Raw genomic sequence first — 18,879 nt, forward strand, 5'->3', positions numbered from 1 at the left:
TGGACAAGTTTTGTAAATTAACACTGTCCAAGTATTTTAAGTAAAGAACTTTATAGCCTGGCCTTTCGCACTAGAATGTCCTTGTTCTGTTTATGTTAAACAAGTGAATTTCTCAAAAAGCTAGCCAGAGTGGTAAGGAGAAGGCCAACAGCTACTGTGAGCAGAGATGCTGAATGATGACAGCAGATCTACAGAATGTCTGTGAAAAAGACTAAGATAGTGCCAAAATGCATGTGATTGATATGTTTTCAAAAAAACTAGCCTGCCCTTCAAAACTGGGACAACTCCAAGAAACAAGACTCCAAACTACATTCGTGCAACTTAGATATATTGTTATGACTTTCCCTGAAACATACCAACAAGACAATAAGAAAAGGCTTCAAATTAATTCCTTGTATATAAGGTGTCAATGTGTAGGAGTTAATTCCTCAAGCCCTGTTTTGTGACAACAACAAAGTCTATGGGCAAATTAGACTGAAGTATTTGAACTGTAGAACTACAAATTTACAGCTGATATCATTAGTTTTAAGTAAGTCATTGCTTTGGACACAAAAATACGACTCCACTTTGATGATACCAGTTTACTTCTGTGAAGAGGAGCGTGTTCTAAACAAAACAAAACAACCCTCCCACAGCCACGTTGTAGTTTAATGTAGATTATATCCCAGTATTAGAATATTATATCCACTTACCATCATCTAGTGTGATGTCTTGTAGTCCTATTGTTTGAAAACTCAACTCTCTGTCTTCAGGTTCTGGTTTAATGTTAATAGCTGCCCCATCTGGTGAAAATGGAGATGAATCGCATACGGTATGGTGGACTAGGGATGATGCTGCGTTAAGACCTCCCAGTGCTGGACTATGTGCTTGAGGGGAGTGCTGTCCCGAGTGACTTACAGTGGTTGGCGGGGGAGATGAGGCAGGTCCTGAGCTAGGAGATTGGTAAGGCATAGGTTGTAGCTGGGGTGAAGAAGGTCCAGACAGCGGTGAATGGACCAAAGGGTGGGAAGCTGTTGGGGATGGGGATGAAGTGGATGCTGGATTTGCAGAATGGTATGGGACTTGCTGCAGCTGGGGAGAAGCCTGCCCAAGGGACCGACTCATTGCAGAAGGGATGGAGCCCTGCCCAGCGCTTGGGCAGTGGTATCCCATTGACGGTAGGTGAGAAGATGAGTGTCCTGAATGAGCTGGGTGTACTAGCGGGTGCCCTGCTGTACTTGATGTCGACACAGAACCTGCATTTGAAGAATGAAACTGCATTGGTGGTAGAGCTTGGCAGCTAAGATTTATCAAATGAGGTACAGCTGTGTCTTGCTGAAATGAAATAGTATCAAATCCTTGGCTGGAGGCAGAGTTCATAGGAAGACCAGACTGTCCATTGTATACATCGTTAGACTGCATAGGCTGGTAAGAAGGCCTCACAGGAGGTGCTGATGTTACCTGAAAAGACTGAACCACAGCAGGAGGCAAAACATGACACTCTTCACTTGGACTAAGGTTTCTACCTTGCATATGTGGCAGGTGGGATACTGCTGAGGTCACCATTGCTGTGTATGGTGGTTGAACTGGACACACAAGGCTCCTGGGTGATGTAGACAGTAAATTGTCATGTGGATGCCCTTGTTCTGGTGAAGGCAATTGAGTTCGGATAGAATGCAGGCCCTGGACATTGCTTGTGTGAGGCAAGGCTAAAGATGGAACAGCAGACAAATCCACCTCATCTCTGTGCTCTTGCTTCATTATAACTAGAAGAAGTAAAACACTGTATTACAATTCCAACCCATATGTATCCTGTGATAAATACACACTAATTGCTGTTTAACAGCCACAACAGTGTTGTTAATGTCCTTGCTCTAATTTCCCTTCTTTTGCTCTTTTTTTACTGTATGCCTGCTATATTAACCCTTAAGAGCCAGAAGACCTCTCCTAGCATTTATTCAAAGTCAGTTACGTTCCCCTCTAAAACACCCTGCTATGCAATGCATGTTTTTTAAAGACATTTGCAACCCAGCCGGAGAAAGTCCGATACATCTAAAGAATACAGCTCAGAGGTGTGTGTGGTGGGGGCTGAGGAGCACAGGGTGCACTGCTGCTGCTAGGCTCCACTGAAAATAGGCAGACAGGAGTTCAGTATCAGGCACCACGCAAAAGGGGAATGAAATTTTTAGCTGGCTTCAAACTTTCCTTAGCCTCTGATCAAGATGACAACTGAACTTTGGCAACACAGTTAAACTAGCTCAAGTACTGCATGTTGTTTTAATTACAGCAGCTCTTTCAGCACATCCCCCAATTTCAATGATGGTAACAATTGTTCTTATAATACAGAGACTTAAAAATTGACACACTTCTTTTTTTTTTATCTATTGGTAGGCTCATGAAAAGATATTGATTTTAAGCACAAATAGAAAAATGCTAACACTTAACTGCTCAATTACTACTTCATACAATACACTGTTAAAGAAACTGTTATATATATTTATAGATAAAAGGGATTTTAGAACATTCGTGCAATAACAGCTGCAGTGATAATTAAACTTGCTTCTTATTTAAGCAGTGTCATTACTGCATTCTACCATTTAAACAATTTAAATATGGATTTCTCAAAAAAAAATAGTTTTAAGATGTATCTTATAACTATCTTAGGAGCTGATATTCTTAAGAATGGTTGAAAAATACCACATAAACCTGATAACACATTTAGTGTACACTTAGTGTACCAAATACCTAGGTAACATTGCTTAAATTGCACATGAAGGTATGAAGTAGGTAATTTTAGAGCACACGTGAGCAAATCTAATTTTAAATAGCATAAGCTAATGGTAGTTGGCTTTGTTGGCATACACATTAGCTTTAAGAAGTTTATATTAATATCCATGTCTGACTTTAAAGACTCCTTCAGATACCTGACTTCAAGTCCTCCAGACAGTACTAGAGGGTCTAGCACCATCACTGGTACCTTGTGAATTCTGACTACTCTAAATGGGTATGAATTTCTTAAAAGGAAGTAAGTGGCAGGCAAAGGAGTAGCCATTGCATATCTAGTAGCAAGCACTTCCTCACACTAAACAGAAGGGATTAAGATGCTTTAACTACATGTACAGTTAAGATGTACAGTTTTCGGTTCTGGCTAAGTTACTGTGGTGGGTTGACCCTGGCTGGATGCCAGGTGCCCACCAAAGCCACTCTAACAATCACTCCCCCTTCTCAGCTGGACAGGGGGGAGAAAATATAACAAAAGGCTCGTGGGTCAAGATAAGGACAGTTTAATAAAGTGAAAGCAAAGAAAAACAAATGATGTTATTCTCTACTTCCCATCAGCAGGCGATGTCTAGCTACTATCTGGGAAGCAGGGCTTCAAAACGCATAGCGGTTGCTCCGGAAGACAAAAATGCCCCCCTTCTGTCTCCCTTTACTTAGCTTTTATATCTGAGCTGATGTCATATGGTATGGAATATCTGTTTGGTTAGTTTAGGTCAGCTGTGCCAGTTATGTCCCCTCCCAAGATCTTGCCCTGCCCCAGCCTGCCATTAAGGGGGGGGGGGCAAAAATGTTGGAGAGACAGCCTTGATGCTGTGCCAGCACTGCTCAGCAGTAGCCAAAACACTGGTGTGTTATCAACACCTTTCTAGCTACTGATGCAGAGCACAGCGCTATGAGGGCTGCTATGGGGAGTATTAACTCCATCTCAGCCAGACCTAATACAGTTACAAACTATTTTCTCTCAACATGCTGCAATGTGTCCAGAGAGGGGAAAAAATATTTTTTTATCTATCTTCCTTGTACCTAAACCTGTTTTGTTTGGGGTTTTTTTTGACATTTGAGGGGGTGGGGCAAAACGCGTAAAACCTGTTCTGTGATCTCACTATCCTCCATGTCATCCCTACAGTTATCTAGAAGAGCAGCTTCTGAGATTCACCATCATTCTTAAAGAAAAGTAGAATGAAAATTGTTCTGTAAAAAGTGTAATGAAGAAATACCTGGCTGTAATTATAGCACTGTAGCTTATTATGCTAAATTTCAGCTTTTTAATTAGACAAGCTTAAGTAAGCTGTTTTACAAACAAGTCAAAGCTAGTCTTATCTACCTGTCAAAAGTACAAGACTGTCTGAATTACTTTCAAATGCCTATTTTAAAAAAAAAAATAAAATGCAACATTTTAGTTTTTTATTTAATACCTGGTGTATAAGTAAAACGTTGAGACTGGCTTTTTTTCCTCTTGCCATTGCAGAGATAAAACTGCACCTGAACTGCTGCTGTAATGGTTTTGTTATGGTATGGAGGAACTTCAAGTATGATGTTTGCCTATATGAAACAAAGTTTTACATATCAAATGCAAATGGAACTGCTCTTAATTACAGAAAACCCAAAACACTTATTGCAAAACTAAAGCAAACTAATATTTTGAAATAGGTAAACTTCAAGTTTATGTATATTGCATACTAAAACAGTACTATGAGCAAACTTTTATTTGGAGACATTTTTCTTCTTTTAAACACAAGTGTTCTGAAGGTAATGCTTTTAATTAAATAGACACATCATCTAAAGGATGCTTTGTTTATCTGCCAGAGCATAAAAATATTCTAGCAGTCAAAGAATTGCATTTTGGATCATAAAGCTTTTAAGAAAAATTTTAGTGCACTGGAAATTATTTGTCATCTTAGCAAGATTATCTTAATTTTTCTTTTTTCAATTTTTTCATTGCTTTCACAACAAGCATACTATTTCCAGTTCCTTCAAAGCATCATCTTAATGGCTACTTTATAGTATTAGGCCAATTTAGAAGTCTCCAGTTGTCTGTCTGAATCAGCCACTGGTCTACTTTACTAAATGAAGTCTAAATTTCAGAACAATGAAGATGTTTAGTTTCTCATTTAAAACAGAAAGCTTTCTAAAGTAAGAAAAATTGTTTCTCACCCCTTGACACTTTTCCCTAATTATTTTCCCTTCTACCTCCCACTGAGGTCGTCCATCTGTTGAAAGAAATTTACAAATAATTCAAGCAAAAAGCATTTTCTCAAACACTTAAATACTTAATCTTAAAAATACTTAAATACTTAATATAAAACTGCATTTATTTTCAGTCAGAAAGAGGCCATTCAACTGACAGAGATATACTGTAAACGAAGTGTAAAGTATAGAGATGCTTTAGGAGTTTCAACACTACAGACCTTGTCCATAAGTTGACTGGTGTGCAGGATTCTGCATTTTAACATAATCTGCTAATTACATACAGTTGGATTTAATTCCAAAGGAGACAGTGTGTACTGTAAGTGTACAGAGGGATTTTTTTCCCCATTTTTCTAAAAACATTTTTGAAAGGTAGTTAAATTACTACTAACGCTTGTGATTATTCAAACATGCTGATGCCTTAACCTACAAGTCACCATGTGAGAGATAACATATGCCATATCTTCATGCACATACTCACAGGTTATACATTTAAACACGCTCGCATGAACCGAAAGACCCAGTAGTTCAAATAGCAGGCAAGTTGTCTGTGTTGTGAGGGAAGTAGATCACCTTGGTGAACCTCTCTCTGCTCTGACCTAGCATAATCCATTATCCTTAATCTAACACTCGGTTCTGTGTTACTGGCTTTGTACAGGCTATCAGGGAAGCTATTATCTAGCAGCAGTACTTCTTTAAAAGGCATTCAAGTTGTGTGTCAAAATACATTATTACATAAACCCCCCACTTATGTTGTGCATTTGTTAATAAGAAAAACCCCTAACTCCCTTGCTTAAATATTTAACAAAATAATAAGTCATAGAAGAATTGGACTTGGTTGCAAACTTTTATTATTAATGATTTACTTTTGCTAGTGTTTCACAGAAGTTCAAATCAGGTATTCAAGTCACAGCAACAACAATTTAAGTTGTTCAGATTTTATGCTCTCTATACTAAAGGGACAATCAAGGAAGAAAAGGAACTCTATGTATTAAGACAGCTAGTCCTAAATTTTCAACTATTTTTCATGCATTTTAGTCTAAGTAAGAAATATTAAGAACAAGATGTGTATCCAGAAGAGCTACAGAACCAGGAAGGAATGCTGAATAACCGAACATATTTGAGTAATATGTATGTATGTACCTGAGTGTGTGTATATGCAGCTGTGTACAATACAAAACCAAAACAAAGAAAACTTGCTAAACTTTCATTATATCTGGTTGTAGTAAACTAAAAATGAAAACTATTTGACAGCTTTTTTTTGGTGTTAAATTCTCTAGTTTATGGAGTTGCATAATTATGAAAGTGGTAGAAAAGAGGAAGAACATGGGATTAGGAAAAAAAAAAAAAGCTTTCAAACCTGTACTTACATTTAAAGAAAGATGTTTTAGAAATATTCATCCAAAATCTGCAAGTTTCATGCTTACTTTGAGATTCTATTTCCTATATATTAGACTGCAAAATTTTAGCTACTACCCTCCCAAAGAATAATTTGTTTAATTTCATGAGATCAGTTGGAAGCAGTTAAATTTTTCCACAGATTTCAATGCATGAAGGAAACACTATGTCTTTAGTGTATCTTAACTGAAATGCATGCCTGCAACATAATTTTTAACTCTACTTTGCTAATATACAAGTGTAAGCCTGCTGCAATTCTCACCCATGACTAAGTGTTGCCTAGAAGACAGAACTTGGACTCTAGAGAATGAGAATCATGTAATACAACTGACTATAACATTTCTGATTTCTTGGCAATTAAATACTTGACCAGCTTGTCAAGCACACAAATGTTTAATACGTGTACAAAAGGTCGCTGTTGTTTGTACCACAACTTATTGCCAATATTTTACCTACATGCACACTTGCCTGTTTACAGATGCAAATTAGGCATAGACACAGCCGAAGCTTACACTGCACACCAAATCTGAGTCTGATCTTAAGACTTTTTTAAAAACTGCATCCCTTAAGAGTAACTTCCATAGAAAATCTTATGCAAATATATCAGAAAAAATCAGTAGTGTTTTCTAGCTAATATTTATTCCATTGTCTTAGGAGTAAGTCAGTTCCTATGCAATGATTAAGTCAGATATAACGTGACATCAATGCCAAATAGTGCATTTCCATTAATTCCCATTTTCATTTTTTCTTTCTTTTTTTTTTTTTATAATGAGGAAAAAATACATGGTATGATCTGTCCACAGCATCTTTCAAACACACACAATTCAAACTTAGTTAGCCTGTAATTGTCTGAATCAGAAGTACTATTTCATTCATAATTGCCAATGAGCAAATAGATCAGTGCCCAAACTGAAGTTTCAGATTACTACTTGCGACTTAACTTTCTTTTTTTCTTTTTCTTTTCTTTTTTTTTTTTTACTTCCTAAAATCAAGCTCAGGTAATGTTTTTGGCTTGGTTGTCAACAAAAAAAAGTAAGATAGTATTTACCTTGTCCTTTTTCAAAAAATATAATTTTGGATTCTGGAAGAAAATTGGATCCTGTCACCACCATTTCGTGGCCTCCATTTACTGAGCAGCTATTGATGCTGTACTTCTCAATCTGAGGAAGTTCTTGAGCAGACCGCTGAGCTTTAAAAAAAAAAAAAATTAAGGGAAAAATTATTATTCACAATCTTAATCATATTGACATTTCTTTTATGATCTGAATTTGAAGGATCAAGGATGAAACTAAAACAACCATCTATTTACATATACAAATCATATTTGTGTATGATTTTATCTTTGTTTTTAAAATTATGTTGAAATTATATAATTATAGAAAAGAAACACCAAGAAGCCATGGAATCCTAACAGTCTCTACTGTTAAAGCAAATGAAATTTTTAGTTTAGGAATACTGATTTAAAAATTACTTCAGCACTTTATAGACAAAATGAATTCTAGGAGAAATTCAGATTAAGATTGTGTTTTGATTCCTTAGTGCCAGCATTTAACAAATGAATTCTCTAGAAGTTCAGCTGTTCATTAGATAACACTGTATAAAGACAAGTAATGGTATATATAGACCTTTGTAAATGAAATAGTATTAGTTCCTTCTGAAATGAATATTTATTTTCACTGAGATGTATCAGCTGCCTCTGCTAATATACAGGAACTACTGAAGCTGCTAGCTATGTGACTGCAGTATTAGGTTTAAAGCCTAAAACATTGTTTTTCCTCCAAACCTTCAGGCTGCCACTTGGCAAGTGCCACCTTTAAATAAAGGTATATTACATTTTGGTAATTTAGCTCTTTTACACACAATGCTTTTTACACACACTTGTTATATATAATTCTGACAACAAATATTGTCAGAATGACAATACTACTGACACATGCAGAAAACATGACTATAATTATGGATAGTTAAAGCAATCTTACAGCATTCAACAGGTATGGAAGCAGTCTGCAGAGATAAGACTTTTCCACTAGGTTGTGGGATGTGAACACGAAACACAAGTCGCACTCTGGTATTCTTTCTTCCAATATCTGTCTCTCCTTTACGGAGCTCTATATCTGAATTGCGAAGTTTCAAAATACCAGCACAATCGATACTGGAGATAGGTGAGGACGGATGGATCAGAAGAGAAATGGAAGAAAATGAATCAAACTATTGCCAAAGTATACTCTGTAAGCCTTTCTTTTGTTAAAGAATGAAAAGCATTCTATTTCTTCCCCATGTTACGCTATTTTAAGTGTTATTTTAAATGTCTGAGATTAAAAGTTCTGTTAGCGTCAAAAATGGCAGCAAGTAGTCTGTCAAAACATTTTTGTCTTGTAAATGTCTAGCTGCTGTTTTTTTGAACCTTTAAAAAATTATGTGTTATTGTACATTGTTTAACCTTTGAAGTTATTTAACATAGTAAACATCATTTACAAGGAGTTAGAGACAGATTTAGTTCTGCCTTAGGAAGGACTAGAGAATGACAAAAGTGTAGCCATCAAATCCTAGCTACCATTCCACACAGTTATCAATTACTCATACGAGACACATACTGTACTCAAGTAACACGTATACATAAGCTTATGAGAGTGTTATCTTGCACATCATCGTGGGTTCATAGCATTCAACAGAACTAGCATGAACTCTGCAACTAGGAAAATTTAAGCTGACTTGAGAAGTCTACATAAGAAATAAATGTGCTACATAAACACATAATTGTGCTTTACTCTGTCCACTGACCCTCCAGCTAGGACAGAGCAGTTTAATTGTTGCTATAACCAACCATTAAACTGTTAGCTAGCACATTCTATCTGGCAAGACCAGAAAAGTCAGAATAACGCAACTGTTAAAAAAATAATCAAAACAAGGAAAAGACCTACCAAGATACCAGAAGTTAAATCACCACATTCAGTCAAGAAACAAACAACTAAACTGTATGACTGTATTTTCATAGAGAAAAGTCTTATGTCTTTGTAAAATCAAATGAAAACTCCACCAGCCAGTAACCCACATGCAATGCTACAAAGGTGGAGTCCTATGTATGGGGATTGTATAGGGAAGTGTAATCCCAGCAGCACTCATCTCTCTCCCCGTCAATCTTATAAGCTTCCCTGTCTCTCTACTCCTTTACTTCTGACTACCTAAACATTGTCATGTTTAAAGAGATGTGTCTATCTTAACCATGAGCCATATTTGTGGAAAATGCCCTATTCTACAAGATTTTTCTTTCACCTTTGCACAAATGGTGGAAAAAAAAAAAAAAAAAAAAAAGACACATAGCAAACAGCTAATTTATGCTGTGATGTACCTGGCTGACATATTATTTTCAGGAAGAAGTGGTATTTCCAAAACCTTTGTGCTGGCAATTATTATCTCTTGACTAGCTGTTGCAACTGTTTTTCCAGTGATTCGGTGCACCTGGTAGAACGCATGAGGTCTTAAGTAGCGATCATCTGCTGTTCCGATGAACATTTGTAGGTTTACCGGCTTTTCGCTGTAGCCCAGGAGCTGATGAAAAAGTAGATGTAATATTAAAATATTAGTTGACTTTTACTGCATTTGTGTGTGCGTAATGTAAATACACAACTAGTACAAAGACTTAAGAGTCAGAGTAGTATTTAATTGCAAACTTCTACAATCTTTTCAGAAATCAGAAAACTGAGTACAGATATCTGTCCCCCAATACAAGTATCAGCAACATTTATCAGAACAAAGGGATATCAAAATACTTTTATTACTTTTGAATCTCTCAAAGAGAAAAGAATCATTTTATCTACAGAATTTCTACATCAAAGCTATGCTATGTTATAGGTCTGTTTCTGATATCATTTTTAATCAAAGCCAAATTATCAATTTTACTAAGATACACCTAGTTTCTAGAAATACTAAAAGTATTTTAAAGTTTTTCTACTATGGAACAGAATACTGAGTTTTATGAAACTTAAAGAGTTTTTGTGGATGCAAATGTGTTATGTTAGGACAAAGAATATTTAATTCATAACTAGAAAATCAATTACGGTTTATTTTTGGCAATGAAAATGTTTTAAAAAACAAAATTTGATAGATGTTAATTCATGCATCTTTCCTTTTCTTAAATACAAGACTAACCACCAGTGCACTCAGTTGTCACAAAACTCCCTCTTGCTTGAGCTAATGGTAGTAATTCTAGGCCCAAAACACATTGAAACATCAGGAAAAAAACCCAACCCTGAACTCTAAAAGAAAAAGCTACTTTTATGATAGCACATTGGTAACTTATTATCCAGGAGATTTAAGGAAACAATTTTAACCAACAGTAACATGCAAGTTTCCTTTAGCCACTGCAATTTTAAATCCAAAGTCTGTAAAATATGTCTTATAAATCCATGCAAATACTGCAAGTTATATAATTTCTAAAAAGCAATGCAGCAAATGTACATTTCATCAACTTTGACATCAACTTATGTTCAAAAGGAGGGAGGGCTAGACAGTCATTCTTTAAACGTGGTTTTGTCATGTCAATATTTTTGTCTCTAGGGAGAGTTATTTGGTCACAGAACAATATTATCCAAGCTCTTTACAGAACTAGCACTTAAAAACAAACAAAACCATGTCAATCTAACCTACTTACAAGAGTAATTTAATACTGGTAGTCAGCAGTACAAAAAACAAAGTACACCCACACTCAGAAATCAGAAGCACCACTGTAGATTCCTTGTATCTTGATGCACTACTATTTGCAGTGAGTTTTACGTATGTCAAATGAATGCCTGTTTTCTATATTCAAGTTACAGCTATGATAGCACCTACCAATCCTGTCAATTTTACTAGAGCTTTCTTAGTCAAGAACAGAAACTTAGTTTCTGACAGAAGTCTGGAACTTTGAAGAGCCATTCTCAAAGCTTTCAGCCTCATATGAATGCTTTTTTCCAAGACATAATACTCATTAATTAACCCATCTGGATACAACAATGTGGTCATATTTTAGTTAGTGTTCTTCCCATTTGCCCAATGAGGTTAAATGGGACTGAGGAACAGAACAGCCAAAATCTAGACCACCTAAAACAAACAAAATTGAGCTTACTCAAACCCAAAACAACTGAGGCTTGTTCTTCACCTCTTTCTTTGTATCCAGCATGCACGCACACACACACACAAAATCTAAAATAATTCCTGAGTCATACTGCAGACAAGCTACAGCATGTAACTGTTACTGACCAACAACATGCAGCTGACACAAAAGTTTGATAGATCGAATACATTGTCACAATCACAGCATTCACACAGAGAAAAATGTCCATTCTACCTCTCTTGTTTTGTCTTTAAAGTGAACAGAGAGAAAAGAAAGGAAACAGTTCAGAATTACTGCTTCTATTGCTTTTCTGGGTGGGGAGATCTCTAGGAGATTACTGCAGTAAGGAGACTATGCTGCTTTCCATGGTTGTAGACAAAGAATTCCAAATTCTGTTGTCCTCAAATCTCCTTGTATCTTTCTTGGGAGAGGTACAACATCTCCCAGCTGTTGTGCCTTTAAGATGCCAGTCCGGTTCAGCTTTTACCATCAGATGAAGACTACATTTGTACTACATTGTATATAGACTACAAATAAGGTTGTGCTAAAGCAGACTGGTTTCTGTCCTTCAACTCAATGAATTCTCATCTGTCTCCTCACCCGATTCCAACTACCATCGAGAATTGATGCACACACAGGCAAGCAGAACGAACTGACTTAATAACATTAAATCAAAAAGTCACATCTCATGGGTTTACTGCTTCAGACCCTTATTATAATGAAGGAAAAATATTTGCCACAAAAAGCCAAGCAATCTTTAAAAGTCATGCAGCTTTTATCAAATACAATGTCCTGACCTATAATTGACATATTTCCAACTAATTTCTTACATGATCTCATTTATTTGCATTTTATATATGTATGTCTATTATTTGCAGGCTTTTGTTCTGTCAAATATGTAAAATCTTTTTGTTCTCACTGGAGTTCCCGGTACAAACAGACCTAAATCCAAGAAAAAAACCCCAACAAACCTTGATGCAGGACACCAACATCTTTCCAAAAGATATTTTTTTCTTAAACACCAAATGATTATTTTCATAATTTCCAAGAATAATTTCATAATTTCTATTTCTGAATTATTTTAGGAGTTTAAAGAAAATTTAAGTACATGTATTAGTTTAGCATTTACAGCAGTCATCTTGTCCCAAGTTCTCAACACTGTGACTCCACCATCCATTTTCCTCAGAGTTAAAATTAAATCTTAACACAGTGGAATACAGCCTAAATGTGATGTTTGTTAAATGTGTTCACTCTAATACTGGGAATTATATAAATTACAAGCCAGGCCTATTCAAAAATTTGAATAACTTCCAAATGGGGTCACTGTGACAAAGCTGATTTCCAATTAAAGCTATCTTTCTTCCCCCTTCCTTAACAATGGACATGTACAGAACAGTTCTAGAGATACTAGTGATATGGGGCGGAGGGATAGTTGTAAAACCAAGCTGGTCTGTCTACAGTCGGTGGAGAAACTGTCCTCTACAGAAGCCTACCCAGAACAGGAGTTTAATTTAGTGAAGCAAAATATACCCCTTGCCAGCAGTTGCAATGGTATTTTGCCTATGAGACTCTACGGTCATATACTACATTTGAATTGCTCAAAGCAGCATCTAACACTAGTTCTGCTTCCATTATTCTGGAGCAAAGGTTCACCTTCTACACTTGCCCAGATACACTATGGAAGACATATAAGGCCTGGCTTCTGCAAAGCATGCGGTGGGAAGGGAAAAGCGGTGGGAAGGTCTGACAAAAAATACCCACCCTACCAACAGATTAGTTATATATCAATAGGTTATGAAGTGTGTTCTGTGTATGATACTCTTGTGATACAAGCTTGTGTGCTTGTTGACTGTCTCACATCACTGCAGTACCTTAGCTATACCAGAGTAGAAATTTGAAACTATGTTACTACAGCTTCAGAAAACTACAAACACCCCACAACAAGACACCACACAGTAGTACCTACCACCTTTAGTCACTTTCCTTCTGGTTTATTTATTAAATTAAATGAAAACAAACAAGAAATCCAAGGAAACTACAAGGAAAAATATTATAATGCAACAGAATACACTTTCATAGTAGTTTAGAAGAAACCTATGCATGTTATAATACAGAAACATATAAGTAAGGCATCTCCTAATTAAAAATGGTCTGTAATAACATCAGGACAAACCCCTGAAAATTTCATACATACTTAAAAGCCATGCTAGTGTAAACCAGTTTCAAAACAAGCAAGCCAACAAGGCCCCTCCCTGCCAAACTATGTCAATCGGATGCTTACACTATAGCTTTGTCTCAAATGAATTGCTGTAAAAGATCTGCAATGAAGTCCTGTTAAAAGTACTGAAATATATATATACACACATACATATATATATATATATGCGTTTGTGTGTGTGTATGTAGTTAGGCAGAGTAGTAATATATTGCCAAGGTAGCAGAGGCTTCATAAATTTATACTTTGCATTACAGATGATTTATTGCATTTATTCAAGGTTGAAAATAAAAAGAGAGAGAACAGCATAAAAGAAAAACAATATAAAGCGACAAATATAACCAACATGGGCAATTAAGTGTGGCAATTAAGGAAGCTGAGGTATGGGGAAGAAAAGAATAACCCCCTCTTCCACATTGTAGAGTGTAATTCAGGGCCTGATCACAGTAATGAGCACGCATAAAAGGGAAACAACACAGTCTTAAGCAAGCAATGAGCAGGTTGCACAGTGTCCTCGTGTTTCCAACACCTGTATTTACAGCAAAGATGACAATAAGCTTAACAGGCTATGGATGCTAATGAGACAGCCTTATGGGCTAGCTAAAACTTTGAGGCAGCTGGAGAGATTGTCAAAAATAACAGGTTGATGAAGAAAAAAAAAAGTTGGTTTTTTTTTTTTGTCAGTTGTTTATTACACAGATTTGTGCTTTAGAATTAACGCTTTCCCCTTAAATCTTGTCTAATAAATAAGTGAGCTGACAACTCTAGGCATGACATGATTCTGCAAGAGTAAAATAAAAAATGTACACAGTTTCTGTAATCAAAGAGAAGAGTCTAGGGGCCAGTGAGCCAAAGGGTATGTAGAATATGATCTGATAGCTTGTGGAGAGGATGCCTGCATGTCCCATGTAATTTCTACCACATAATCATTCAAAGCCTTCAGTGAAACCAACAACACGCTGTGCCTAGTACCACAAAATTAAAGACAGCCCACGTCATACCATTCCTGAGAACAGGGGACAATGCTGGATAACTTTGTTAATTCACCTGAAATCTAACTGCAGGTACATTCAGCAGTTTGCCGAAGAGCATGAAAGTATTCTGAAGTCCATTATATGAATAATCCTGGTGACAGGAAGCCTTGGATGTCTCTCCCTACACAAAAACTTTACACAGTAGGCAAAGCAGAACTTTCTGCCCACCACACTTAGTCCCCGCAGGAGACTGAATTTTCAGTCTGAACTACCTTCTGTCTCCTAGGAATGGTGTCATCTCTCCCCCAAAAGAAAGATGATATTTGGAGCCTGAATTGCCGTTATTGATGCAATACCTGTCTTTTGAATAATGGAGACGACTTACTACTCCAAATCAACTTTGAATCAGGAAAAATGACATATTTTGGAATTTCAAATGCATTCCTTTTAAAAACAGTTTTGTTCCCATTTAAAATAAAAAAAGTTGATTGTTCTTAGTTTCACTGACAGCAGGGTCACACTTTCTTATTACCTCATCTGCTTTACACACAATTCTATGTTGAACAGCCCAAATATTCAAGTCAGTATAAAAAAAATTGCTAATTGTTCTTCAGTGAAAATACCTACATAATTAACTTGAAAGAACATATACTACATTCTGTTCAAATACCTAATGAAGGCATGGTATCTGTACCTTTAGTGCACCTTAGTAAAGAATACACAATATATACAAATAAGAACATAGTGTCTCTATACAGACCATAGGTATTTAAATCAATAAAACATTTTACAACCTACTGGCAAATGCTGCAGAATCACACAATGAAGATGCATTACAATAAATTGCTACAATATCAGCCTGCCCACAATTCAGTCATGGGTCACATAGAAAAAGACAGTAACTTAAACTACTAGTTGCGCACTAAGTATATTTTCAAGTATACCTTCCAGCACTTACTCTCTTAATGTGCAATCCTAGAGCTACACACTACAAAAAAAAGTTACTGATTTTACTTTAAAAAAAGAGATATGATATACTACTTTTCCAGGAGTAGCAAACAGTGTGCTGTAGACAACTAGTAAGTTACCGCACACTGTCACTACTGACCTCTAGAAACCCTCCTCTGTAACAGAATACTGATACACCACCCACTGCTTTGCTGAGGAAACTCAGCCAAGTTGTTGTTGTGTTTCTATATCGTTTCCATAGCAAAGGTCAGTGCATGCGTAAGTTAAACTAAAGCTGGAAGGCTAAAGACTGAAGGTCACCACAGGATAAGCCAGAAGGGCTTCACGCCAAAGCAGTTCCAGCCGTATTACTATACTGCATACAGTAAACTCATGCATGCATGTCAATACTTAGCTTACAATTTCTACTAAGTAACTGCAAAGACAATAAATTAATGAGAGAATTTTTGGATCATCCAAGAAGTTGTATTTCATATTACAAAAACATTCATAGGTTCTTAATGCATATACGGAACATCCTTAAAAACAGCGTAACACTAGAGGCTAATTTGATTAGTTTGATCACCGAAGACAGCAGCATTTAAACTTGGAATTTTGTGGCAGTGGTGAGAACCTTTTCCCTGCTGAGGAAAGCAAATAGGTCACATTAAATAAGAGGCATCAACCTGGAAAAAAGAAGTTAGCATTTTTCCAGATTACATGCAGATTCTATTGGGGCCATATCTGGCTCATGTGTCATCAATTCCATGCTCTGATCTAAAGGAAAGCGTGCAACACTCAACAAGCTTGTGAGAAGAGTTTTTTTTAGTCTCTAATATTTAGAGGTTCTACCTCTCCTCCTTGCCTTCTTTTAAATTAAGAAGGTTCTGTCTATGTTTTCCATTTATTGATGCAGCCCACGTATTACCAATCTCTATTCAAATGTAAATGTTATTTATCCACAAGATGTGATTTCATAAGACCTGTAACAAGACCTGAGAAAAATATCTGACAGAAAATATACACTTCACAGCAAACAGGTACTTATCAGACAATAGTAGTATACTTTGAAATAGTCTGTTTCTGCAAACCAAAACCCCCTTTATTTATTTACAAAAACCCCAACACCTAATAGTGTCATTGAATCCAGAAGTGATGTCAGGGTTTCACATGCCTACTCATTCAGACTAAAAACTAAGGAAAAAAAATAGAACTAAAACTTGGGGGAGGGGGTAATTAGAAAAATCACTTCATTAGCTAAGTTGTATGCTCAGCAATCAAGCAATACTAATGACATTCAGACAGTGCCAAACCCCATTTGATTGTATTTTTAAAGCAATTTTCCTGCAGAACTTTCCAGCATTTATTAGGAAATTGCCACGTTTAACCAAACTTTCACTGGGGTTTAATGCTCATGTTTTTATGTGCCTTTTCTTCGCTTGCTAATTGAAGATTCTATCAACACTTTAGTGCTCCTTCGCCTTTGCACAATTAATTCACTGCTTATGGCATTACTGGATTGGTAAAGCAGGCTTATTAGAAAGAAAGCTTTTACATACAAATAGGCCTCCCTGAAAATAGGACATAGTCTTGAAATACAAGACATGTCAGGGGAAAAGTTTGGGATAACTTCAGTGAACAAAAGACTTGATTAACAACTCTATCTTCACCAAATGCACCAGTATCCAAATAAAAATCCTCAGTTCAAACATGAAGAATGGGGAAGGAAACACACGGCTGTGTAAAGCACCTAACTAAGCATTTAGTTCAGATGGAGATTTCCTAGGCTTTTCAACACCTTGATACCAAAAGCATGTTGTAACTAGTTATATCCTCCTTGATAGTCTCATGGCAGCTAGATGCATTTCAGTGACTTCTGTATTCCTTAGAACACCCCCCAAAGTTACAAGGTAAGGAGGGCAAAAGAGGAGAATAGAGGCCCCATTATATGGAGGTGAAAGGAAAGATAAAGCTGTTCTCTTGAATTAGGTATTTTTACTTTTACTTTGGAAGACTGTATGAGTAAAGATATGATACAATTCACCATGAAACCTAAACAATCCTAAAATAAAAGAACTTTCACTGCTTAAATTTTAGTCCACTTCTAAAGTAAAATAATTTTATTTTTTTAATTTCATTTAAAGAAAAAAAAAAGTAAACCATGCCTTTGAAATGTTTTGCCCTCTGAGACAATGGAGATGTTACCCACAAGCTTGGAATCTTTTGGACAGCAATATCAAAGAGGCACTGGTGCATGGCTTTGAAGCACCAAACTTTTTTATTCAGATATTTCTCCACAAGAATTTCCCCTTCAAGTGCTGTACAGGAACTTTCCTAAAGAACTGTGAAGCATTTTGGTTTAAAAGCTGAAGGGCTACTCTGCCAAGATGCACAGTACACCTATTAACAATGACCTGGGAATAAAAGCAAGGGATGACAGAGATCCAAAGGCATGAAGATGAACATAATTTGAAACAAAAGACAGACAGTGACTAACACCAGTGGTACAATTTATCATGAATTTATCAACAGCTGCATTTTGAAAAGCTTGAAACAAACCATATATATAAAACCAAGAAATTACGAGTTCAGGGAAGTTATCGAAAGTCAGACTGAACACAGTCATCCCTTATGACCTTGCAGAGGTGCAGTGAGTGCTGATCTATAATCTTCTATGGACTGTTTAAAAGAAACTGGAGAAATTCATGGAAGAAAACTCCATTCAAATCTACTAGACAATACCCCAACTACCGGCCCAGTCTTAACAGCACATGGAATTTTTTTTATTATTTCATTCTGATTCTGCAAAGGTTATAATATTACAAAAAGTTAAATGTCTGATCTTAAAATTAATTATGTTAAACCAAAACAACATCTACTTCCCTTTCCTGAAGTGCAGTACTATTTTGTATCACTTGATTATTTGATGTACCTTTCCATCAACTGAGAAGGAAAAGCATGCACATCAAAAAAGCATCCTCCTTCCTCTTGTGCTAAATGAACTTAGCAAGTAGACTGACTGGAAGACTTTAAAATAGTACAGACCGTTGCAATTCTGAAAAAAAAACAGTGAGATGTAAAAGGAACAAACTTTAATAAACTATTAGAGTAGTGGCACAAGTCCAATTTTAAAAGCATTGTAAAGGTCGTCACAAAGACAAACGGGTCCTGCAAAGGACTAAAGCAAACAAGTAGTTGCAAATATTAGTGCGTTATTGGTCATGATACCATATGTTTACACAACATACAGAACATCCTTCAAGGTTTAAAAACTTGGATTTCTATTTCTGAAATCTCACACTTTT

General features: G+C 36.2%; 1 protein-coding gene across 1 annotated transcript in view; it reads right to left on the reverse strand.

Annotated features, from left to right (window-relative positions):
* NFATC3 (nuclear factor of activated T-cells, cytoplasmic, calcineurin-dependent 3) overlaps positions 1 to 18,879 on the reverse strand; it is an 85,186-nt gene that overhangs the window by 21,384 nt on the left and 44,923 nt on the right. The window contains exons 7-12 of the mRNA XM_010585219.1: positions 9,695 to 9,894; positions 8,325 to 8,497; positions 7,394 to 7,534; positions 4,915 to 4,970; positions 4,176 to 4,302; positions 693 to 1,745 (exon numbers count right to left, since the gene is read on the reverse strand). Coding sequence (XP_010583521.1) covers positions 693 to 1,745; positions 4,176 to 4,302; positions 4,915 to 4,970; positions 7,394 to 7,534; positions 8,325 to 8,497; positions 9,695 to 9,894 — 1,750 coding nt within the window. The remainder of the gene's footprint in view (positions 1 to 692; positions 1,746 to 4,175; positions 4,303 to 4,914; positions 4,971 to 7,393; positions 7,535 to 8,324; positions 8,498 to 9,694; positions 9,895 to 18,879) is intronic.

The sequence above is a fragment of the Haliaeetus leucocephalus genome, unplaced genomic scaffold, assembly GCF_000737465.1.
Source record: "Haliaeetus leucocephalus isolate CR32 unplaced genomic scaffold, Haliaeetus_leucocephalus-4.0 Scaffold92, whole genome shotgun sequence".
NCBI classification, from domain to species: domain Eukaryota; kingdom Metazoa; phylum Chordata; class Aves; order Accipitriformes; family Accipitridae; genus Haliaeetus; species Haliaeetus leucocephalus.